The sequence below is a fragment of the Paramormyrops kingsleyae genome, chromosome 18, assembly GCF_048594095.1.
Source record: "Paramormyrops kingsleyae isolate MSU_618 chromosome 18, PKINGS_0.4, whole genome shotgun sequence".
Classification (NCBI taxonomy): domain Eukaryota; kingdom Metazoa; phylum Chordata; class Actinopteri; order Osteoglossiformes; family Mormyridae; genus Paramormyrops; species Paramormyrops kingsleyae.
In genome coordinates, this window is record NC_132814.1 from 6321931 (window position 1) to 6346881 (window position 24951).

Here is a 24951-nt window from a genome sequence, read left to right on the forward strand (position 1 = left end):
GCATTCTAAGGCAGGGATGCGTTTTTCGGCATAACACCTGTATGGTGCAAATCCATATCGTAGCGTACAGTCACACCGGTGTAGCGCCCACCCCTATAGGCTTTCCAACACTGGCCTTTCGACATCCATTAGTAATACATTTTGCCATTCATACAATGGTCTTCATCTGGATTTGAAAAATATTTGTTGAATTCATATTATAATGCCTATCACTTTAGCGCAGCTCTTGGAATTGTTACCATGATTGTAAAACTGCTCTGTGGAAAACAAATGGCATGTAAGGACAATTGGGTGTCTCCCAGTATCATACAGCCTGTTATTGCAGGGCAGTTGTGGAAGAAGATCAGTACAGGCGTATATTGTAGGCCCATGCAGTAGGGGCAGTGTGGCAATCCTAGAAACCTATTTAAGAGACTGGTTATTATGGCTGGATCACATGTACTATTGTTTGTGTCTGTCTATTTATCACGTTTAGCTAAATCTGGGTAATACCAAAAACATAAGCCCATTGGCCACACCTCTGCTCATCCCGAGCCTTTATCGGTTACGCGACCTAATTACAAAACAACTCGGAATCGAAAGTGAAACTTAGCGTGAAGTTTAGGAACACACTGCAAGTCATTATTCAACGATGGAGGATTTTCTGTATCCAGTTGAAGTTGAAGGCGAGTGGGGTTGCCCAAATCAAAAAGTGAAGACCAAGCTTCAAATATACTTTCAAAGTAAGAAAAAATCTAACGGAGGAGACTGTGTGGTTGAATACAACGAGGTTACCGGAAGATTTATCGTCCGTTTCAAATCTGATGAGGGTAAGTAAACCGATCAGCTGAGCTTTCATTTTGTATAAATCGTAGAATAATACAAAATGATGTACATGGTATTTGAAACGTATGTCTGGAAATGTCATACAGGGTGTATTGTTAATACTAAAACTTAAATAGTAAATAATCGAACTGCGCATAAATCATTCTCTACACTAATTGTAAACTGATCATTTAAATGACAAATTCTTATTTCGTATATATTTGCGTGGCTGTTATTCTTCGTTAAGTCAAGTAGTGCCGTCTGTGTCTTTAGTTAGGAGGAAAGTGCTAGAGAAAGGAGACCATGAAACTACGATAGAAAACAAGGAAGTGAAACTACGCGTTAATTCTTCGGTGAGCTCTACGCAAGCAGAGCCGCCTCAGACGGTAACAATCTGTAATAATTATGTGGAAGAATGTAATAATACAAATGCAGCTAGTTGTATATGTTGTCATCTTTTTTTCTTTTTCTAGGAAGGAGAGACCAGTAAGTTATCAGGTCAGTAATGGGTTGTGTGAGTGCTGTATGGAGTTCATGCATACAAAAAGAAAGAAAGTGAAAAAATAGGGATTCAGCACACTTGGTGTTTGGACCCCTAATAAAATGATAAAGAATACCAATCAAAGGTTTGAGTACACCAGCTTGAAACCATAATTAAACTTTAAACTTCTTTACACACTTGTTAATTAGCAAGATTATATATCAATCCTATTGAGACATTAAGAATCAGAATTATTTTAGATTAACTGCCATTAGATGCAGAAAGGGCAAGAACAAGAGGAGTTCATGTCCTGACCATGTTCTGGGCGTCTTTGCTGGTGCAGGGATTGGTGATCTCAGTCACAACGGCCTTCATTTATTTTAAATGCATGTCATTCCAGCAGGTTCATGACTAACTGGTAGTCCCTCATTCATAAGCAAGGGAATGTCACAAAACACACCTCAAAATTGTTAGCTATCTGGCAAAGTGAAGAGCAAGCCAAACTAATGACTCAGCTTGTCCTATAGAAAATAAGCAGTTATTTTTTTATTAAATACTATTTTTTCTTTTAGTCACAGAAACCATACAAGGAAGGAAGCATCACATTTATCAAGTCCCTGTAAATGTTTATCCCTTCTATACATCTATAGGAACAGCCCTATATGGAAAAGACAGACCAAGATGGAAGTTGCCTGATCCTTTTACTGAAAGTATTCATCCTGCTGTGTGGAAATTTCTGCAAAAGAAAAATGAAATTAGAACCATCAGCAAAGAAATGAGTAAATACTTCTGTGAAGTGCACCTGGATACTTCTGATGTCAAACTCACTCCTTTGCCTACTTTGCTAAAACAGAAGTGTTTGTCAGTCAAGCACATAGACAGCTGGAAAAAGAATGCGACAGACGCATTCCAGAACATAATGACCAAGTACAAGACCATTGAATGTGTTGTGAATAACCCTGTGTGGACGGTGGCTGAAAAGGAAATTTCCTCGTTAGCAAAACAAGACGTCATCCTACTGCATGATCAGACCAAAGGGGTTCTGACAGTTGCAGGCTTAGTTCAAGATGTTGATCGGCTGAAGCAAGTGGTTGAGGGAATCGTGCACAAAGTCACCAATCAAATAGAGAGAGCGACTCAAATAGTCTCTGATGAGCTGCAGGTGCCCCCAGGCATGTTCTACATACTGCAGCAAGATGGCCTCCAGCAGGAAGCCAGTCATTACCCAGAGATGACTTATGCATACAAATCTGATGTCAAGAAACTGATTCTGTCTGGTTTACTTTTTGAAGTGCTTCCCTTGAAAAGTTGGATTTTAGAACATCGACTGAAAATAAAACAGAAGCAGGTGGAGATTGAACCTGATATTTTGAGTTTTCTCAGTGCTGTCAACAGTGAAGAGATGTCGTCTCACCTCTTTACCTCTTGCGGCATCGCTGCTGTTTACGGGATTGATGGTTCCAATGTGGTGCTGACTGGAAATTCTGACAAGACTCTGGCTGACGCTCAGCGACGACTGCGGGATGCTCTGACATTTCAGAATATTGCCATTAAGGACCAGGCTATCTTGAGCAGAACTGAGTGGCAGATATTACACAAAAAGTTAAAGGACACTTACAGCTCATCTAAGAAGAACACAGTGACCATAAAGCTTACAGCCCAAGATAGAATCACAGTGTCTGGATTTTGTAAAGATGTGAAAGAAGTCTGTGAAAGCCTGTCTGATTTTATCAACAGATATACACGCGTGCAAGAGGTTGTCCAAGTCCAATCTACTGCAGTCATAAAATTCATTCAAGAGAGGAAAATACAGACTTTTAAGACTTTTCTAACCTCTAAAGATGCTGAGGTCTTTTTTGAGTCAAAGAGACCCCGTATACAACTGAATGGAACACAGTACTCTGTCCAGGAAGTGAAGAGCTTCTTTCAAAAAATAGTAAACACTCTTCATGTAGATTTCCTGAAGATTGTCAAACCTGGAGCAAAGAAATATTTTCTGGAGAAACAAGATGTGTTCAATGCCATGATTCTGAAGGATACTAACTGCATGGTGGTGTTGCAGGAGGACGTGATACCGGAGGAAATGGAGGAAGTAGGCAGTGTGTCAACTTACTGTAAGGTACAGATGCCCAATGGATTGATTATCACAGTTGCCAAAGCTGACCTATGCAAGTATCAAGCTGATGTGGTTGTCAATGCCTCAAATGAAGGTCTGCAGCATATTGGGGGTCTGGCGTTGGCCCTCCTTCAGGCTGCCGGGTCACAGTTACAGGATGTCTGTGATCGCTACAGAAGCAGGAATGGAGATCTTAAACCTGGCGATGCCATCATCACAGAAGCGGGCCAACTTCCCTGTCAGTATGTTATCCATGCAGTTGGGCCCAGGTTCTCTGACTGGGACAGAAGCACCGCTGTGCGGCTTCTCAGGCGTGTTGTCAGGCAGGCTCTGAATCTGGTCGTGGCAAAGGGGTGCCGCTCTGTAGCCATCCCAGCTATCAGCTCTGGTATTTTTGGATTCCCACTGGATCTCTGCGCAGAGACCATTGCAGCAGTGGTCCATGAGCACTGTGTGGACCACATCCCAGGGAGTAGCTCTCTGAATGAGATTCACCTAGTGAACCATGATGAAAAGACTGCGCAAGCCATGACTGAGGCTGTGAAGACAGTTTTTGCTGAGCAGCAAGAACAGCTGATGTTACGCCCAAGCAAGCCAGTTTTCTTGGAAGACACTAGCAGGACAAGGTCTGCTCTGGGATTCAATGTCCAGCCATTCAGAAAGGCTACGAGGGGTGAAGTGCTGGAGAGGATGCACACTGGAGAAGGTCTTAGAATCTGGTTTAGAAGAGGAAACATCCAAGATGCAGCAGTGAGTACCAGGAATGGTGTTTTATTCAAAAGTTATAAATGAATCAAGATGGATCACAGTCTCATTGTCTATGACCCGCCTCCACTTTGTAGCCCATATGTGAAGTTACATAGTGCAAACTTACATTGCCCCTTGGCAGTCTGTTAGAGACACATGGTACATACAGTGGTACCTTGGTTTACAAGCATAATTCGTTCCGGAAACATGCTTGTAATCCAAAGCACTCGTATATCAAAGCGAATTTTCCCATTAGAAATAATGGAAACTCATATGATCCGTTCCACAACTCAAAAATATTCATATAAAAATTAATACAAAATATAAAGTAAAAATACATAAAACAAATTAACCTGCGCTTTACCTTTGAAAAGAATTGTGGATGGTGTGAGGGAGACGAGAGAGGAGAAGAGGAGGGTTATTTTGTAGGACGACTTTCACTATAATTAACGGAATTATTACCATCTGTTGGCTTACTGGAATCTTTTTCTGTTTGTGCGACTTTAACAAGGAACCCATCCAATGACAGCCTCTTTTGCCTCCTTTTCGATTTCGCAAGAATGTGGACATTGCATTGTTACAGATTCATCGCTCGCACTGCTACACCCTTATTCAGGTGGTGCTTTTCTACTAAATTTTGACTATACGAGTGAGGCATGCTGACTGAGACCGAGCATGGGAGACGATTACCCAAAATTCCGCAGCGTGAGAAAGTGAATAACCATTGATTCAGTTGTGATGACGTGCGCTCGACGTCAAAACAAGATGCGCACGCATGCACTTCCTGTTTTGAAGCCGAGCGCACGTAAAAACAAGAAAAACAAGGAGCACATGTGTGCCATATGATTTTTGATGATAATTGGCGCTCGTAAACCAGGACTTGCTCGGTTTCCAAGTCAAAATTTATTAAAAATCTTTGCTCGTCTTGTGGAACACTCATAAACCGCGTTACTCGTAATCCGAGGTTCCACTGTATAGGGATACTAACTGCGTGGTGGTGTTACAGGAGGACGTGATACCGGAGGAAGTAGGCAGTGTGTCAGCTTACTGTAAGGTACAGATGCCCAATGGATTGATTATCACAGTTGCCAAAGCTGACCTATACAAGTATCAAGCTGATGTGGTTGTCAATTCCTCTAATGAAGGTCTGCAGCGGGCTTGTTGTTTGTGTTGTATTAGGTAATAAGTAATCTAGGGATGATTTAAAATACACAGGAAGATTAGGTCATATGCAAATACTACGCCACTTTATATAAGGGGCTTGATCGTCCGTGGATCTTGGTATCTGCCGGAGTTCCTGGAACCGATCCCCCTGGATACCAAAGGCCAACTTTCAGTAACTCAGCAGGAATCTTTTTAAAAATAACAAAACTGAATTGTTTCATTATGCAGTCATAGCTTTCTCTGGGGTTGTTGGATTCTGACATATTTAATTGTACAGAAGCCTGAAGATGTCCTCAGCCAATGAAAATTATTATGCTGCTTGGAAACAAATAAAGAAGAGCTTTGCTTTCAAAGCTCTTTGTAAAACAATTACTATTTTGAGTTAACTTAAATGGGTATCATTGTATTTATGCATTTATCCATTTTTCCATTCCAGTGTTTCAGAAGACAGTTTCCAGACTATAAACTGACCCATAGGGGGCAGTACAGGCAGCATGATGAACTTCCACAGGCTACTGGTCCCTCTGGTCCTTTGCAACAGAGCTCCTCTGGTAGGAAGTCATCAGAGATCAGCACTTGTGGTGGGGCATTTCACTTTTGGGGGGGCAACTTCTGTCACTGTGATATGCACAAAAGTCACTTAAGACAAATTGATACAAAAGGAAAACTCACATGGTTCTCATTTTCCATGCCACGAGAAGTCTCTCTGATATAACAGTTTACTCTGAGTTAAGGATTTTTCAATTAACAAAGTTTGAATCAATCAATTTTTAATTTATAAAGCACTGTTAACACCAGAGTCTAAACCAAATTCGCAGTGTTTTGTGGATGAAAACTATGCAAATTTACATTATGTTCATTTCTACTGCGCTGTTCATGGGGGGTCCAAGGCCCTTTAACACCAGGCCTGAGTCTTCATTAAACTCCATATAGTCACGCCATGAGAGAAGGTGCAGGGGATACTACTCAAATGGAAGCTGCATTTAATCTTGGTCATTTGAAGTGTTTCGCTAAATTGTAATTCAAATAAATATTTGAGCAGTTTCACCAACCCAGTAGTTACTCATTTAATTTTTATACCTGCAGAATCATGTCCACCTTCATGGTCTTTCTTCTTCCATCTAGGATTCTTTAGCCAAATCTCTACACCATCCCTGGGTGTGTATATGATGCGTGTAGGAAGCCTGATGTTGGAGGTGTCCTCTGGAGACATCACCAAGCAGAACACGGACGCCATTGTCAACTCCTCTAATGAATCATTCACTCTCAAAACAGGTGATTGTTGCATGATATATATTCATTTTGGGAAAACCTCTTCTGGTTTCCTGTAAAATGCAATTCATTTGCATTTTACATAAATGATATAGACACCAATATATACAGTAAACTGGTGAAATTTGCAGATGACACCAAGGTGGGTGGTGTAGCAGATACTGAACTAGCGGCTCAGCAGCTACAGCGGGATCTTGATTTAATTAGTGACTGGGCTGACACCTACCAGATGAAATTTAACATAGAAAAATGTAAGGTACTCCATGTAGGGAGCAGAAATATAAAGTATAGGTATTTTATGGGACCTACTGAAAGGTAGCTGATTATGAGAAAGACCTTGGTGTGTATGTTGATGCTTCCATGTCTCATTCTCGCCAGTGAGGGGAAGCAATAAAAAAGGCCAATAGGATGTTGGGGTATATCTCCAGGTGTGTGGAGTTTAAGTCAAGGGAGGTAATGCTAAGATTATACAATTCCTTGGTGAGACCTCACCTATAATATTGTGTGCAGGTTTGGTCACCATATCTTAAAAAGGATATTGTGGCCTTAGAAAAGGTGCAGCGTAGAGGCCACAAGAATGATTCCTGGTCTTAGAGGAATGTCAAACGAGGAAAGGTTAGTTGAGCTAAATCTGTTCAGCCTCAAGCAAAGGAGACTGATCCAGGTCTATAAGATTCTAACAGGTTTGGATGCTGTTCAACCAAATAGTTACTTCAGCATTAGTTAAAATACAAGAACTCGTGGCCATAGGTGGAAATTAGCGGGAGAACATTTCAAACTGGATTTAAGGAAGCACTTCTTTACACAGCGTGTAGTCAGAGTATGGAATAGTCTTCCTGATAACATAGTGCAAGCTGAATCCTTGGGTTCCTTTAAATCAGAACTAGATAAGATTTTAACAACTCTGAGTTATTAGTTAAGTTCTCCCCAAGTGAGCTCGATGGGCCGAATGGCCTCCTCTCGTTTGTATAGTTCTTATGTTCTTATATTTTTTAGTGAAACCTCTGCCAGACGTCTAGATCATGAATATATTGCGTTGGTCGGTCCAGGACCATATCAGTTAATCATAGACGCATTAAGCTTCCACCTACATATCGGCTAGAAATGCCGTTGCTTTGCATCTTTATCACCAAGCTAGTCCACATTCCTTGTCTCCATGGTTACTGCAGGTGTTTCCAGAGCAATTCTGATGGCAGCTGGCTTTGCTGTGGAGGATGAATGTAAAAGGTTGGGTAAGTCTTGCAGTCTGTGCTTCACACAACATTTCTGTCACATAGATCCCCCACAGTGCACAAAAGAAACCTCACAATGGGGAGCTTAAGGACAAAATTAGCATATGATGCAAATGATTAAAGTGCTGCTTCTTTAATTGTTTAAAATTAAGTAGCTTTTGTCCAGAACCAATAGTCTCATTTTCTGCCTGCATCTTTGCTTCGTAATGGAACAAAATTTGTAACCAAAATGCCAACAAAAAAAATCAGTGTTAATGTAGACCATTATTCCTCAGATTGGAATGTCTTGTGTGAACAGGAGAACGCAGCCATTTTGGGAAGTAAATTTAGGTCTGTGTTTTGTGTTGATTCACTCGTCCTTCCCTTTCTCCCACCCTGTAAACCCGATCAGATACCCGTGGTGGCACCAGAATTGGTCTTTAATACAGATATCCGAGTCTGGTTTTTATTTTATTTTTTTGCTTTTTTTTTTTATTTTATCCTTCCATTTTCAAACTTTTCAAACCAATGTTGTGTTGATCCAGTCATTTCAATGTCCTGTAATCCTGATGGGGGAGACTCTGCTCCCCCCAGTTAAATACTAGGCCATGCTTACCACAGTGGTTCCTACTGTACACTTAAGTTGTTGTTTTTTTATTTTTTTTATTAATAAATTCACTTTCAGGTTCCCAGCCACACAAGGGTTATTTACTCACCCAGGCGGGACAGCTGTCCTGTAAAAACATAATTCACATTGTTGGGCAGACTGACCCCAATAAAATCAAGGTGGTGGTCTACAAGGTGCTTCAAGTGTGTGAAGAGAAGCAGTTTGGTTCAGTCTCTTTTCCAGCCATCAGCACTGGTATGTAAGCAAAGTTACTGGTGAATAACCAGTTTGCGTAATCTTATGATTTTTCCTTTCTGTATTCTTGGCATGATTCTCACACTTTAGAAATGTATATTCTGTCATGTTTTCCCAGCTAGTAGTACAGATTGCCTGTTTCTAGCAGTATCCATAGGTGTAGATTAGGTTCTGTGTAGCTTGCGGGTGAGTAGACTTTTCCAGCAAACATGAGATGTCTGACAGACGTGTAGATAATGTCTGTATTGCATCGGTCGGCCCAGGACCACATCTGTATGTCTGCACGACGGGCAACTCAGGTTCAGTATTTGGGCATCTGACTACAATCCGTCTTGCATGTAGGTGCGCAGTTCAATATTTGAATGTCTGGTTTAGGGCTGCAACAATTCGAGTAACTCGAATAATTCGATTACAAAAAATCCTCGATGCAAATTCTTTGCTTCGATGCTTTGTGTAATCCGCACGACTGTGTACCGCTTAGTGATCAGCGTGTTTCACTCGGAGGATTATTACTGTCGCACAGTGGGCTTACGCTGCATTACGTGTAGCAGGTTTGATTTGTTGGTCCGTTAGAGGAAGAGTCAGAGAAAAAGACAAAAAAATGTCTAAAGTTTGGGACCATTTCAAACAGAAGAAAAGCGAAAATACTGTAGTGTGTCCATTGTAAAAAAGAATTAACTTACCGCAATAGCACAATGTCAATAATTCAACATCAACAGAAAGCACCCAGTCTATGCATCCATTCCACAGAGCGGAACCGATACAAGGTAAGCGTGAGCGTTTCACTCACATTTACGGCTAAACAAAGACCTGCAATAGAAACGTATTTATGGGCATATGTGTGAATAAAAAAGTATAACAAGATTCAGCCCAAGCAGCCCCTATTTTTCCTTAACAAAAACACTGATAGCACAACAGCAGTGAAAATAATGCTGTCATAGTTTAATTAACATGGAGCTGAAGCCTGTCTACACACTAACAGCAAAGAGCAAAGAGACGGTTCCGTTACAGAGATGGTGAACTCAGGTGGAGTGAAGGAAAACAACAACAATGCTTGTAATCGCTACTAAGCCTTTACTGGTAAAGAGCTGGCAAGAGTTAATCAAACCAGTGGCCTGCACTACGAAGCGGGGTTACTGGTTTATCAGGGTAACTTGTCGGATTTAAGGTACCACAGTTTAAATGGACTTCATATTCGCTCACTTACATTTTGCCCAGACTACCTTAAATCCAACAAGTTACCCCGATAAGCCAGTAACCCCGCTTCGTAGTACAGGCCACAGCTTTTCAACAAGCTGAAAGGTGAAGAAAAGCGATGTTTTCAGCTGCTCCCATCCACTGCCGTTTGTCTTCCACAGCAGCAAGGCTACAGTAAAGCTATACAAGTTAAAATAGAAGCTGTTTGCATGCAGATAAACTGTTAGCTTAGTTTGACACAATATTTAAATTTGGCAACTTGCAGCAGGCTGACAGCAGCCGTCACACTTTGTCGCAGTGATACCTGCAGCATGCAGGGGTGAGTAAAGGGGAGCATGGGGTGTACTCAACTAGATCTATTTCAAGGCTTTAGTAATATTATTTTGCAGATTTAGATTAATATGAATATCACATAATTATAATATATATTATATAAAAATTACCCAGCCCCCCTCCCCCAACAGCCAATAAAACTTTGACACTGAATTATCCAACCGCCACATGCTCCTTTAAAGGCTTACACACACACTCATTCTCTCACTCATTCACTTACACACACATGAACATGCACACACCATTCCTACCTCATCCAGGAGATACAATCCTGTCAGAAGGGTTTTTCAATAGCCGATGCCGATATTTAGGAGTGAGGGTCAGCTGATGGCCGATATATGCTTTTTGGCCGATAATTGGACATTTTCCCCTCTATCTGCATGGTAAAATATCACACTAATAACAAATGATACACAAAAATTCTCAACTTTGCATTTATTGAATACTGACTTGTAAATTTAAAAATAAACGTAAACACAATACAACTTGTAAACAAACTTATAAACAATAAAAATAGCATCAGAATCTCTTTCAGTGCACAATATAGTGTTGGCTTGGTGAAATGCTGCCATACAGGATTAGATTTTTGTTCAGCCTTGAGACAGCAATTACTAAAACAGAAGAAAAAATGCAAGGTTAGCTTTTTTATATAGTGCCTTCATCTTCAATTCATTCTACAATTCCAGTATTCCATGCACATTAAAATAATTACTCTAATACATTTTGAAATAAAAAAAAAAACACTAGTAACTAAGTGCATCATGGTATGAGTAGTGTACAAGGCCCGAAACCTTTCACTAACATGTTGTTTATGTTGTTAGCAGACAGACAGCTTACAAGCCAAATTCACAATTAGAATCTAGCGAAAATAAAATAACTTTGTCGTATTACACAGCCTTGTATGCAAAGACAACGTAAGCCCCTATTGATTGTGACGCTGTCGACAGATAAGCCCGTGTAAAGGATAGACGAATGAAGAGACTAACTGCGCAAAGTCGTGCACTTTTTATCTAGACGTCTGACAAATTGTTCGAATCTGAGCTCTTCAAATGCAAACAAGTTGCACAGAAGGACCATTGTCAGCATCAGCTCAAGTGAATGGTAACCACGCTTTCGAACAAACAGAACAGATTTCTCCGCCATGCATTGTTCTTAGCAGCTGTGTCTCAGAGGACGCCGCAGTCTTTGAGAGCTGCCTGCTCCGCCCCACACGCACAGAGTGAAACTCTCCAACACAAAAAAATTAAACAGAACTGATAACATCGTGCTGACATGGTAATAATTAAAATTAACAAAATGATTGATTTTTAACGATTAAAAAACGTGTGAGCCCACCAACAAGCGCACAAATCTAACTGTCAGAATCAATGATACTAAACGTTACCTGTAAGCTACGGTTGATTGAAGGCTCAATATCATTACGCCAGTTCCCCACGGCGTAATTCGCGTTCTTTTAAAGCAACATTTCATAGCAAACCAGTTAAATAAATGGGTCTTTGAAATATCAGAATTTAAGCCTTACCGTTTTCTCTCAGAACTCGTCCAAAACTTCTGGCTGAGGTCCTGTACAAGGCAGCATGGGTCACGTGTTCCACAGCAACAATATCACTGGGCTGCCCGCAGACGTGCCTGTCTGTAAATCGGCGTACAGGATGCAGGATGCTACCACAGCGAATGCGAGGCTGAGACTGAAGCTTTACCCTTTGTTTCCTCTGAGAGACGGCGTGACTCATTTTCCCGCGCGTACAAGTTATCTTAGGTCGGCGTTCACGGTTTGACTTCTGAGATTCAGATCGAGCTCTAGGTAATTTTTATTTTGAACTGGTTGGTTCGACTTTTAAGAAATTCGAGTTCTAATGAGTTCGAGAACTGAGGTACCACTATATTGTCAAAGAAAGCGATACATTTGGCAATGAGCAGGTGTCAGAGAAGAGTGAACAGCTCACTCTATAAAGTAGTGATATCCATTTTGTACATCTCCCAGGTGCTGGAGGAGTAAGCCCATCTCTGGTGGCAGATGCCATGATAAATGCCGTGGTAGACTTTGAGAAGATGAAGAAGGGACAGTCTCTGAAGAGTGTGAAGATCGTAGTTTTCCAAGCAGGGATGATGGCCGACTTTCACAGGAGCCTGAAGACAAAAGAAGGCACAGTTCAGCCAGAGGAGAAGAGTATATTCTCAAGAATAAAAGGTATCAGAGGATCACAGACATATTTAGTGTCTTATCACTTAGACTCACTAAAATGTACTTTTAAATGCAAAATGTTCTTCCATGTTCCTTGTGTGCCTTTAGCAGCTGACAGAAAATTATTTTCTAATGCTGAATGATTAGTTTATTAAACACACTTCTATTATTTGAAAATGTTGTAAAAGTCTTATCATTTGTACATTTCCATTTGTACTGTATTTATTATTTCTCTGATCATAACTTTCCATTTGTTATCAAACAGACACAATTACTAGTGTGTTTGGAGGTACCAGTGTTCCACCTGATGTCGAAGAAGATTTCACCATAGTAGGAGAAGAGTTCACTCCAGCCATATTTCATTTTTGCGGAGAGAGCCACGAGGAGGTGTCCAAGGCCAAGAAGTATGTCCAGGACCTCATCATGAAAGAACAAATGGAACATACCATCAAGGACAGTTGTATCGGCTTATTCACTCAGGAGGACTGTCGGAAGCTTCTGGACCTGCAGAAGAAGTTGACAGTGAGCATTCATCTAGAGAAGCGAGGTGCTGACTCCGTCATCCAACTAGAGGGCCTCTCCAGAGATGTTTTGACAGCCAATGATAGTATTAAGGAAATGATGCGCAAGGTGGAGAGTTTGGACAGACGCAAATGTGAAGCGGTCCTTGTGGGTGCCATGGTGGAGTGGCAGCATGACGCTTCCGGAACATTCATTCCTTTTGACCCCTTCACCAACCTTATCCTTGAACAGGCCTTTGATAACCGTTGTGCTAAAGTTGAAATAAACATCAATAATTTGGAACATATGGCTGATTTAACTTCTAAGGAAGCTTTCAGTGGAAGACAAATTGTCAAGCTCAAAAGAAAAGAAAAGAAAGGTAATTTGTTTTAGTATAGATTGTGTGTAATTGTACATTTAATAGTGGTCAAAGTAATTTTGTTGCTCTAGACGAATGCAAGTCCAGCTGAACATTGACTAAGGAGCCTGTGCAGAACTTCTCTAAAGACAAGAGATACAAACTATGCAATTTACATTTTACATTTCTTTTTTACTTCATCAGCTGCAGAAGGTCTTCCAGGTGATTGGGATGACATGAAGGGTTCTGAATTGCTTGAAGTGCCCCTGGGAACCAGCTCTACAGAATACCAACAAGTAGAGGCCGAATTTAGGAAGACTGGCCTAAACTACCAGATTATTAAGGTACTACCAGGTCACACTGAGCAGCTGATAGTCATTGTTGGTTCTTTGGTATCTTACTAGATATTCCAGTTTTAATCATAATTATTTCAGTTATACATTTATGTTTATTAATATTGTAGATAGGCTTATCAAAAGTCAATCAATAACAAATATTGGTCATTGACATAACTGATTCCGTAAATATTAAATTTATTGTGCTTATGGTTTATTACATGTACTTTGTTCAAATTGAACCAGAAGTTACAGTAAAACAGTGCAGGTAAGATGCTATGAAATCGAGAGATCATGGCTTGAAACAGCAGCTTGGTTTCCAGGTCTGTGAGCCAGAGATGGATATTATAGATGTCGAATGGGATGATTTTACTGGACTAGATTTTCAGACCAAACACAAGGTTAATACTGGAAATCATAATGACTGAGCATATTTTTATACTGCTTTTCTTAAAGTCCCTATTGTGTTGTATTATAAAAGGAGGTACACGGGAGACCGCATGCCCCCACCTTATATTATATAACGTCATATCCTATCACTACACCTCCCCCATTCAGGTTAGGTAATTCCCTTTAACAAAGTAACTCTTCCATGGTTTACTATATTTCTCTGTAACAATTAACATTCTACTTAACATGAACTTTGCCCAAAAACAAATTTCAAAATCCAAATCCACTACTCTATATACCCCCCGTTTTTTTTCCAGTGATTACACCAGAATAAATTTAAATATAAAATGAACATTCTTAACTTTTTTTCCCCCCTCACACCAAAGGTGAAAAACCTGTGAGGTGGGGTAGACTGCCCAGCCCCTCTGTTGTGGTATGCTTATTCTGCCCCTCTTATACACACAACAAGCTACAAATCCAGTCTGGAAGGTGCTTTAATCCTACACCCAGTCCTAGAATGTCTGTGACATGACAATCCTCCTGACACTGAAGGGATGACGCTCAGATGAGAGCGGTACCGTCTGAGCCGTCCTGTTGGTGTCTCTACCTCGTAAAATCTTGGGGTTCTAGCGTAACTTGCGACACTGCCTGGATGTGGACTGTTCTTTATCCAGACTCTCTGTCCTGGCTGGAGGGATGGTCTCTCCTTAGCTTGGTGCTGTGCATTGTACCACACAGCTTGTTTTGTTTTCAGTTGTGTCTCTAATAATTTATCATTTTAAAATTGTATTAATCCGAACTCTTTTAACTTTTTTCTTATTTTGCGCTTTCTATTTTAATTCACTATTATTATTAATATTAAGCACATCCCAAAACATTATTTTTATGTTATTGTTAACACTGACTGTGTGCAAGCTTAAGTGTAGGCAAAAAGGGGAGGGAGGGGCGGGCTGAAGAGGGCTGAGAGATTTCATTGGATTAACCCAATGTCCTTCAAGAAAATCAATGGGACGTAGCGGTTGATAAAAATTATTTATAATATACTTTTTTGGGTTAATTATGACAGCCCCAGGCCGGCCTAAAAATGTATGTCGGCCCACCGGGCATTGCCCGGTATGCCAGATGGCCAGTCCAGCCCTGTCCCGTGCCAAGTCTCCAAACTCCTCTGCCGAAAACTGTGGTCCGTTATCAGATACAAATGTTTCCGGGACACCATGCCAACCAGGGTTGGGGCCATTCTGGAATGCATTCGTCAATTCCAATCCAAATCAGAAAATGGAACTGGATTGGAATTTAAATCTCCCTGAAATTCGAATTCAATTCCAATTCTGTTCTCCATAGTTTTTTTTCCAATCCCAACTCCAGTTCCATTTCCTGATTTGGACTGGAATTGATTAATTCCGGAATGACCCCAACCCTTATGCCAACCAAAGATTGCTTTCAGGCTCCGTATCACTGCAGTAGTGGATGTACTGGTGAGTGTGGCAACTTCACTGTAGCAAGAGTAGTAACCAACTACCACTAAATACTGACCCTTATTCCACTGGAACAAGTGTGCTGCTACACGCTGCCATGGGCGCGAGGGTAAGGATGCGGTTAGCAGAGGCTCTCCTACCTTGTCCTTAATCTTTTTGGACAGTCCTGGCCACCACACTGTCTCTCGGGCCCTGGCCAAGCACTTCACAATTCCCTGATGACCTTGAAGTAGTTTCTCAAGAATTTCATCTTGCATGCTTTCTGGAATAACAATTATCCGTCCCTTCATGAGAAGGCCATCCACAGTTAGCAGGTCATGCCGGTGCTGCCAGAATGGTTTTAAATGTTGGGTGGAATTCAGTCTGTCCCACCCAGTATCAATCAAAGTGGACAACTGTCTGCAATTCATATCCTCTTTTTGAGCTCTCCGAACCTGAGCTTACTTTTCATCAGTTGCTTGCAGTTGTTGTATGAGCTGCCGAACAAATGCGCTCACCTCGCTCTGAAGGGTTAAGTCTTCCACAGTCAGAGGACTGATTCCCTTGTTTCTCTGTCTGGGCAATATTGTGCAAGGACTGCCGAAGAGCTGAGTTCCTATTTCACTCATTCAAAAGCTTGCTGTTGTATACTGCCCTAGGTCCAGTAGTTCTCCGCTTTTAAGAGGTCTTTGAGTGGCCCTGTCAACTCTGCAATGTTAGGGGAGAATTTCCTTGCATAGTTGACCATGCCAAGAAATCTCAACATCAGCCACATCTTTAAGGACAGGCATGTCAGAAACCGCCTTTATTTTGTATGGGTCAGGCCATATGCCTGGAGCACCAATAATGTGGCCAAGAGATTTGACCTCGGTCACTGCAAACTGACGTTAGTCATTCAGCGTCAGGCCCCACTGCTCAAGTCTCTGTAAAACCCTGTGAAGACGGTCATTGTGTTCCTCCTGTGTAGTGCCAAAGACCAGGATGTCGTCAGCATGACAGATCGTTCCTTCAAGGCCATCCAGCATCTGGGTCAGCTTCTTCTGAAAATGTTCAGGAGCTGACGAGATCCCAAAGGGAAGACGATGGAAGCAGTACCTACCAAAGGGAGTGATGAAGGTTGTGAGTGGGGCTGAATCCCTATGTAAAGAGATCTGCCAAAAACCCACAGTGGATCCAGTTTGGAAAAAAATGTTGCTCCGGATAGTTTTGCCAGTGTTTTGTCAAGTGCCGGAAGAATGTGTCTCTCCCTGCACACATTCTCATTCAAGCAAGTTAAATCGACACACATCCTAATTTTACCATCGGGTTTTGGTACTACAACCATACCAGAACACCACTCAGTTACTCCTTCCATGGGCCCAATAACTCCTAAATCTTGCATCCACTTAAGTTCTTCTTGTACCTTTTTCATTAAAGGCAAGGGCAATTGGCGTGGCACAGCCAGGGCAAAAGGAGTAGCTGGGTCCTTTAACTTAATTTTATACTATTTTCCTAAGCCACTGATAACTTTAGCATACAGTTCCCTGTAATTTGGAATGGATGTTCCTATTGTGTCCACTGTACTGAGGATGCCCAGTTCTTGTATGGCTGGCAAACCCAGCAATGGTGAAACTAATCCTGGTATCACATATATGGCCTGTTGCACTGTTCTGTTCCTGTAGCCCAGTTTGGCATTAAACTGTCCATTCACCTGAATTGTGTTACTTGGTCCATGCAAGATCCTTGTGGTGTGGCAGAGGGCACCATGCTTGCAGTCACAGCAGCTCTTGTATCCAGCTTGAGTAAGACCTGTTCACCATTCACTGTTGTTTCTCACACAGTTGCTGAATTAGCTAAAGTCGCTTCCCCCAAGAACAGTGTCCCAACCTCTTCAGGCGCAGTAATTGTGGTATTTATTTCATTCAATCTTTTCTTTGTTTTGCAGAATGCTGCAAAGTGCCCCTTTTGTGACATTTCTGACATTCACTTTAATATGCTGGTCAAGCTTTGGCTTTGTCATGTTATCTTTGTGGAAATTTTGGTCTAGCTTCACTGCTTCCATATTTGCAGTCACCATATCTTTGTCAGCTTGTCTCAGTACACGCTGCTGCTTTTTAATTTCTTCACTCTGTCTTATTTTGGCGATTGCCTTGCTGAGAGTCAGCTCTGGGTCTATAATTGCAGCCTCTCTGACAATGTGTGATCCCATATGCCCACTACCAGTCTGTCCCTTATCATTTCCTCTTGAAGAGGCACATAACAGCAATATTCAGCTAGTTTATGAAGTGCTGTTATAAATGTTTCACCAACGCCCCAGGTTCTTGGCAGCGTTTGTTGAATTTAGTCCGTTCGCAGATCAAATTGTGACAGAGCGGTAAGGAGAAAGGAGTTGCTATGCTTCTTCCCTTCCAACATAAGCCGACTACGCCACCCCGGAAGCTGGGCTCCAATAACCCGCCTCCCAGGGACAACCCAATAACTCCAATAAATCACCAGATTTAGCGACTTTTCAGACCCCCTTTTTTTTCAAAAAAGCGCCTAGCGACAAATCTAGCGACTTTTGGACAAACCTTAGCAACTTTCCAAATGTCGCCAGTACTGTCCTGTAAGCGCGAGGTCTTGCTTTCCCGATACAGTTACTCATCTCCCTGTGTCTGCTCTGATCAGTGAGCGCTAGCTCCGGCTGAAAGGAGCAGCATATTCCCGTGACCGCACGGCAGCTGACATAGATGTGAATGAGCTGCGCATGTGCAAATGGTGTTGCCACGGACCAATCACTTACCTGCTTCTCCTTTGCTTGAAATAAAACTATTTAATTTGACCGTTTCTTCTTATTTTTTGTTATTTATTTATTTTTTCTTCTGATGCACTTATATTACTCACTGTTACAGAGCTTAAGTTCATTCCAGTTTCTGAACTCGTCAGATCGTTTACTGAGCTACATCTGATTGACTGTACGTGATTCTACTTACTCATACACAACGATAAACTTCATTAAACTTATTAAACTTATATACACATAAAAAAACATATATACGTATAATATAAATGTTGTCTGACAGAAAATATGTAACGTAATTGATAGTTTTATATTGGACACGTGAGGAAGGATTAGGGAAAACACGCAGAATGCAAATACGACGTAATTACGTCATCAATATGCAAATATACGCATGACGTCGTCTAGTGACATTTGGCGACTTTTCGAGCAGACTTTAGCTACTTTCCATTGAAAATAGTTGGCAACACTGGTCACCCGTAGTGTAGTGTTCATGTGAAATGTAGGACGGAGGGGACAAACGACCCAGAGCATCTCTGACATGATTTGCATGATTGGTTCATGCATCACCGGCCAAACTGGCTGGTAAGTTTTTATCAATACCCGCCAAAATGATTTTTAACCCGCATTTGGCGGGTTGGTATGGGAGGTATTTTCTGCAAAAAATGAAATGAAAATGAAAATGATAAAAAGAAAATACAATCTCCACTTTGCCATTTAGTTTCCATAGTCTGTGCGCAAAAATCCTGCAAAAATGAAAAAGAAATCAAAATAACACCATTTGCATTTTCATTTTCCACTCAGGCACGAGTAATTTGTGCAAAAATTAAGTATAAAATTAAAAGAACACTTTGTCTTTTCATTATCTCTTTTGCATTTTCATTTTCAATATACTCGCGGTATTTTAGTGTCATAATTAAAATGAAATCGCTAATCGGTAAAAGAAAGAGCAATATCGACTTTGCATTTGCTTTATCTTCACAGCATGCACATTAACTGCTAAAATGAAAATGAAAATGAAATCTTTTCATCATATTTACTTTTCTGAGGCTTATCGGTACATCTATGACAATATTAAAAAGAAAACTCAAAATGGATAAACCGAAATCAAAGTGCCCGTTTGGATTTTCATTTTCAGCACAAACAGCACTGAGGCTGTAAAAATGAAAAGACAAACACAAATGAGTTACAGCGCCATCTACTGCACTTTGACTTTTCGTTTTCCATTTAGCATTTTCGTTTCCTACTTTTCATTTTCGTTTTCAAGTTCACATCATGCAAATATATGCTAATAAGGCGGGTGGGTCGATGGGCGTGTCTACGACTACAAACCAGTAAGGGTTCAGTCCCAAAAAGGCAGCTGGCAGGAGAAAGTGACGTCACAGGCACCCGTCAAGGCAGGTAGCGGCAGCTGCCACTAAGGAGCTTGGCAGCTGCCAGTTCTTAGTGGCAGCTGCCAGTTCTTAGTGGCAGCTGCCAGTTCTTAGTGGCAGCTGCCAGTTCTGTCCGTCGCTAGTGGCGCTTAACAGTGGCAGGTCCCGTTCGAATACAGTGCCTGCCGGGGTACAGAGACAGCCACCGCCGCTCGTGGAAGTAAACCCGAGATGCTGTGCACGGCTACGATAAACTGGAATACGGAAATAAATTGAGGACTTGTTTAATCTTTGTAATCTTTGTCGATTTGCACTTTGTAGACGGTACCTAAGCTCTCCTCAGACAGCGGACTGCTCATAGGGAGCAATGTTATCCGTATTTCTGTAAATACATATTGTTTGGACGAAAATCCAGTTGTAGCTCATTGTCTACCTTACCACTGTTAAATAGACCCGTATATTGTGTTGTAAGAACGTTTTGTTTAAGATTTATTGAGCCGCGAAGTTCGAATCTGCCAATATCGTCCCAACTTTACCGAACTATTGCAGTTGATCATTTAGCCGATGTACAGAATCTCTGGTTTAAGCTACTTCCAGGAGTGGCGGGTAGGTGCCTCTCTGCTGTATCTGAACGGCACCTGCCACTAGACCTGCCACTACCGGCAGGCACTGTTCCCGAACGGCTCCTGTCACTGTTTAGCGCCACTAGCGACAGCACAATCATTGCTTTTGATCATTTAGCCGATGTACAGAATCTCTGGTTTAAGCTACTTCCAGGAGTGGCGGGTAGGTACCTCTCTACTGTATCTGAACGGCACCTGCCACTAGAGCTGCCACTAGACCTGCCACTACCGGCAGGCACTGTTCCCGAACGGCTCCTGTCACTGTTTAGCGCCACTAGCGACAGTACAATCATTGCTTTCTCAAATACTATCTTAAAGAGATGTAGAGTCAGCAACAATAATATAATTCGTAGTCATACAAAGATTAAACAAGTCCTCAATTTATTTCCGTATTCCAGTTTATCGTAGCCGTGCACAGCATCTCGGGTTTACTTCCACGAGTGGCGGTGGCTGTCTCTGTACCCCGGCAGGCACTGTATTCGAACGGGACCTGCCACTGTTAAGCGCCACTAGCGACGGACAGAACTGGCAGCTGCCACTAAGAACTGGCAGCTGCCACTAAGAACTGGCAGCTGCCACTAAGAACTGGCAGCTGCCAAGCTCCTTAGTGGCAGCTGCCGCTACCTGCCTTGACGGGTGCCTGTGACGTCACTTTCTCCTGCCAGCTGCCTTTTTGGGACTGAACCCTTACTGGTTTGTAGTCGTAGACACGCCCATCGACCCACCCGCCTTATTAGCATATATTTGCATGATGTGAACTTGAAAACGAAAATGAAAAGTAGGAAACGAAAATGCTAAATGGAAAACGAAAAGTCAAAGTGCAGTAGATGGCGCTGTAACTCATTTGTGTTTGTCTTTTCATTTTTACAGCCTCAGTGCTGTTTGTGCTGAAAATGAAAATCCAAACGGGCACTTTGATTTCGGTTTATCCATTTTGAGTTTTCTTTTTAATATTGTCATAGATGTACCGATAAGCCTCAGAAAAGTAAATATGATGAAAAGATTTCATTTTCATTTTCATTTTAGCAGTTAATGTGCATGCTGTGAAGATAAAGCAAATGCAAAGTCGATATTGCTCTTTCTTTTACCGATTAGCGATTTCATTTTAATTATGACACTAAAATACCGCGAGTATATTGAAAATGAAAATGCAAAAGAGATAATGAAAAGACAAAGTGTTCTTTTAATTTTATACTTAATTTTTGCACAAATTACTCGTGCCTGAGTGGAAAATGAAAATGCAAATGGTGTTATTTTGATTTCTTTTTCATTTTTGCAGGATTTTTGCGCACAGACTATGGAAACTAAATGGCAAAGTGGAGATTGTATTTTCTTTTTATCATTTTCATTTTCATTTTATTTTTTGCAGAAAATACCTCCCATAGGTTGGCGGGTGTTAATTTCAAACCCTGTATATAATGTCATATCCTATCACTACACCTATAGCTGCATTATCGGACATGCATGGAAGTGCTGTATGTATGTCGTTAACAAGATAAGGTGTAGATGGTAGTCTGAGCCTAGGGAGGTGGGATATATAGAAACAGGCACCAATCCCTCATTAGCATGAAATTGTTTTATATTTCTACAGATTGTAAGGATCCAGAATAATTCACTCTGGAAATCTTACGAGATCAGGAAGGCTGCTGTAGACAAGAAGAACAAACACAGCAATAATGAGAGACGGCTTTTCCATGGGACATGTGCAACTACCATCTCCCAGATCAATAGCCAGGGTTTCAATCGCAGTTATGCTGGCAAAAATGGTAAGTGAATCACCTTTTGTTCTTATTTGTAAATGTCTTCTTATAGCAACAAGTGGTAAGGAACAAAATAAATATTAAAATAAAGTACCTTGTGTCACGCCCCGCTCCGTCCGTTCCCGATGTGTGCCACGCCCACCTCGTTACCTCGTGTTCAGCCCTAATTGTGATTGCCTGTGTCCTGTTAAGTCTAGCTTGTCATGTGTATTTAGTCCTCGTCTGAGTCAGTCTTCCCCAGATTAGTCATTGTAGTGTTACCCTTTGTTTGCCGTCCTGCTTCCCCAGTCCTGTCCTGCCCAATAAATCCCCGCTTTACCCGACTCCCTGGCTCCGTTTCCCTGCTTCCCTGCTCGCCTTCATCCCGTACCGTGACACCTTGGGTTTTGGCACAGGTTCTACTAGTGTCTGTTTTTGTGGTTCAAGGATATGGTGCTATTATTTCGTACAGTTACTTAGATTAAAAAAAATTTTTGGGACCTCCTGCTCTGGAATCTCTGATAAGTATAAATTTTGGGTTGAGATCCGTTAACGGGAATGATCATGGTCTTTGGTTAATGTTGTGTTCTTGCTCCTCAGACCATTCCATAGCTACCTGTGTTCCATGTTTGGAGCAGTTCTTATCCTAGTTTGATTTTTTTTCCCTGATTGTCAGATGTTTTAATATTTCAATATAATTCAATACTTTTTGGTATAAACAAACAGAAATATTGTGCGTTATAAACAACATCCCTCATTACGAATAGCATGGTCTATGTGTATACTTTGTTTAAAGTTACACAGTACCTGATACTTGTCAGATCATTGATTCATTTTGATGACCAATTTGTTTTTTCTGCAGCTGCAGTGATAGGCAATGGGACTTACTTTGCAGTGGATCCCAAGTACTCAGCCAGCCACACCTACTCCAAGCCTGATGCCCAGGGGCACAAGAACATGTACTGGGCCAGAGTGCTGGTGGGGGACTTCACTCGGGGGTCGGCGGGTCTGGTTGCCCCCCCAGTCAAAGCTTCAGGGAATGTTTCTGATTTATATGACAGCGTTGTGGACCATGTCAGCAGCCCACAAATATTTGTCACATTTCATGATGTGCAGGCTTACCCTGAATACCTGATTACCTTCCACTAAAGAAAGTCCTTTCTTGTTTATAGATAAACATACTTCAGATGGGATTGTTAGGGTTCCTACATTACTTTTACATTTATCAAATTCTCAAACTGCCTTGGTTTCCTTTCAGAAGATTCACTTTTCAGCTAATTTCAGAGTTTGGTCGTTTATGTTGATCGACCAAGCAAAGATGCTTTTTTCTTGTTGACTTGTTTTGTGTCATAAAAAAATTGCACAACAATCACTGTTCCCAGGTCCTACTTTTAATTAAGCTGTGGGCTGAGTTGACACTACGGAAAGAAAAATACGGCACACAAATACTGAAGGAATTTTGACAATACAGTCTCATATTCTCATTATTTTTAAATTACAGGTTTTTAGAAAGATTTTCTTAAATTGTTTTAATGAACAGCATTTTCATTGTCAATTCAAATAAAAACATTATAATATGCAAAAAGTTGAATTCTACAGCTGGCATGTATCACGGGAATCTTTACCTGTGTTGCTATTTCATTTATTTGGCTGATAATTGGCAATAACAGAATAAAAACAAGTGATCAGGAGGCCTGCAGTTCTTTGCACCAGTAGCTGGTGATGGCAGGACCCTGTCCAATCACAAGGCACATGGAATAATGATGTAATCAATATTCGTAGTCAAGGTTTGCAAGTGTAATTTGATAATAATGTAAAAATCTGGCAGATGATCCTTTCTATTTGGGGATTACCATTATAAGTGCAGGTAGACCATATCAACATAGAACAGAATACAATAACAGATATTGTATTGAGATTACATTATGTACATTTCTTTAAATTTAAATAAACTGTAAATGAAGTAGTTATGTAATGATTGTCCTTATTTCCTTATGCCTATTTTTATGTTGTTCACTTAAGATTGTACACAATCATATTTTTGTGTTCTAATGGAAGGAACAACCCACTGGCCTGATGCTGGAAACCAGTTCGGCAGCTAAAGACTCTGAGTATGTGTGCTTCTGATAACGTTTGAATCACCCTCCTGAAAACTGTCACTCCTCCTCCTCAGTGGTCACAATGTCACACGGCATCGAACATCCAGAAGGCTCCTTTAAAGACCTTTTTTGCCAGGAGATCTGGCTGGACACCCTAGGGGTCTTGAGCACTGTCGGGCAATGCAGCAGCCGGCCATATGTGCGACAGAAATCTCAGTTTAGCATAGCATACAGCAGGGAATTTGTGTTTCCCGGTCTTTACGGAATTTCAAAGAGTTTATTTGTGATTGTTGCGCCCAAAAACACTTGATTTGCGTTTTTTTTTCCTCAAAATTTGCGATGCAACTTGTTGAGCTTTTTGCAGGATATTTGCATAAATTTAAAAACTGCAAGTTTGGGATTTTTGAAAACCACTACCAGTGAAGAAAGAGACCGTCAGTGTGTAATAGAAAAATCACACAACGTAGATAAACCGGTTACATACGTACACTATATATGGACACATATTCATATTACAACTGAACCTAATCAATAGCCCCCAAAAACTCGTAAAACTCTAACCCTAACCCCGAAAAAAACACAAAAACTTCTAAAACCCTAATCCCCAAAACCCCCCTAAAACTCTAACCCTAACCCTCAAAACAGCCCTAAAACCCTAACCCTTAAAAATCCCCTGACCCCAAAAAAACTCTTAAAAGCTCAACTCGTTGGAACACCGGCATGCATTCTAAGGCAGGGATGCGTTTTTCGGCATAACACCTGTATAGTGCAAATCCATATTGTAGCGTACAGTCACACCGGTGTAGCGCCCACCCCTATAGGCTCTCCAACACTGGCCTTTCGACATCCATTAGTAATACATTTTGCCATTCATACAATGGTCTTCATCTGGATTTGAAAAATATTTGTTGAATTCATATTATAATGCCTATCACTTTAGCGCAGCTCT

General features: G+C 41.2%; 1 protein-coding gene and 1 long non-coding RNA gene across 4 annotated transcripts; one reads left to right on the forward strand and one right to left on the reverse strand.

Moving 5' to 3' along the window:
- Positions 1-201: 201 nt before the first annotated feature.
- Positions 202-23869, forward strand: LOC111834672 (protein mono-ADP-ribosyltransferase PARP14-like). Of its 3 annotated transcripts, none has more exons than XM_072702454.1 (13): positions 202-809; positions 1078-1190; positions 1278-1302; positions 1858-4151; positions 5749-5893; positions 6438-6587; positions 7754-7816; positions 8481-8657; positions 12172-12378; positions 12638-13252; positions 13436-13575; positions 21756-21930; positions 22766-23869. In XM_072702454.1, the coding sequence occupies exons 1-13, from the start codon at positions 632-634 to the stop codon at positions 23050-23052; spliced, it is 4569 nt and encodes a 1522-aa protein (XP_072558555.1). In that variant the 5' UTR covers positions 202-631; the 3' UTR covers positions 23053-23869. The 3 variants fall into 3 exon arrangements, with proteins under 3 accessions (XP_072558555.1, XP_072558557.1, XP_072558556.1); XM_072702455.1 differs by having other exon boundaries at positions 203-809; positions 5749-5863; XM_072702456.1 differs by lacking the exon at positions 8481-8657.
- Positions 10608-11882, reverse strand: LOC111838672 (uncharacterized). Its single transcript, XR_002836924.2, has 2 exons — positions 11710-11882; positions 10608-10798 (listed from the first exon to the last, which is right to left on the reverse strand). It is a non-coding gene; the product is annotated as an uncharacterized lncRNA (long non-coding RNA).
- Positions 23870-24951: the final 1082 nt, after the last annotated feature.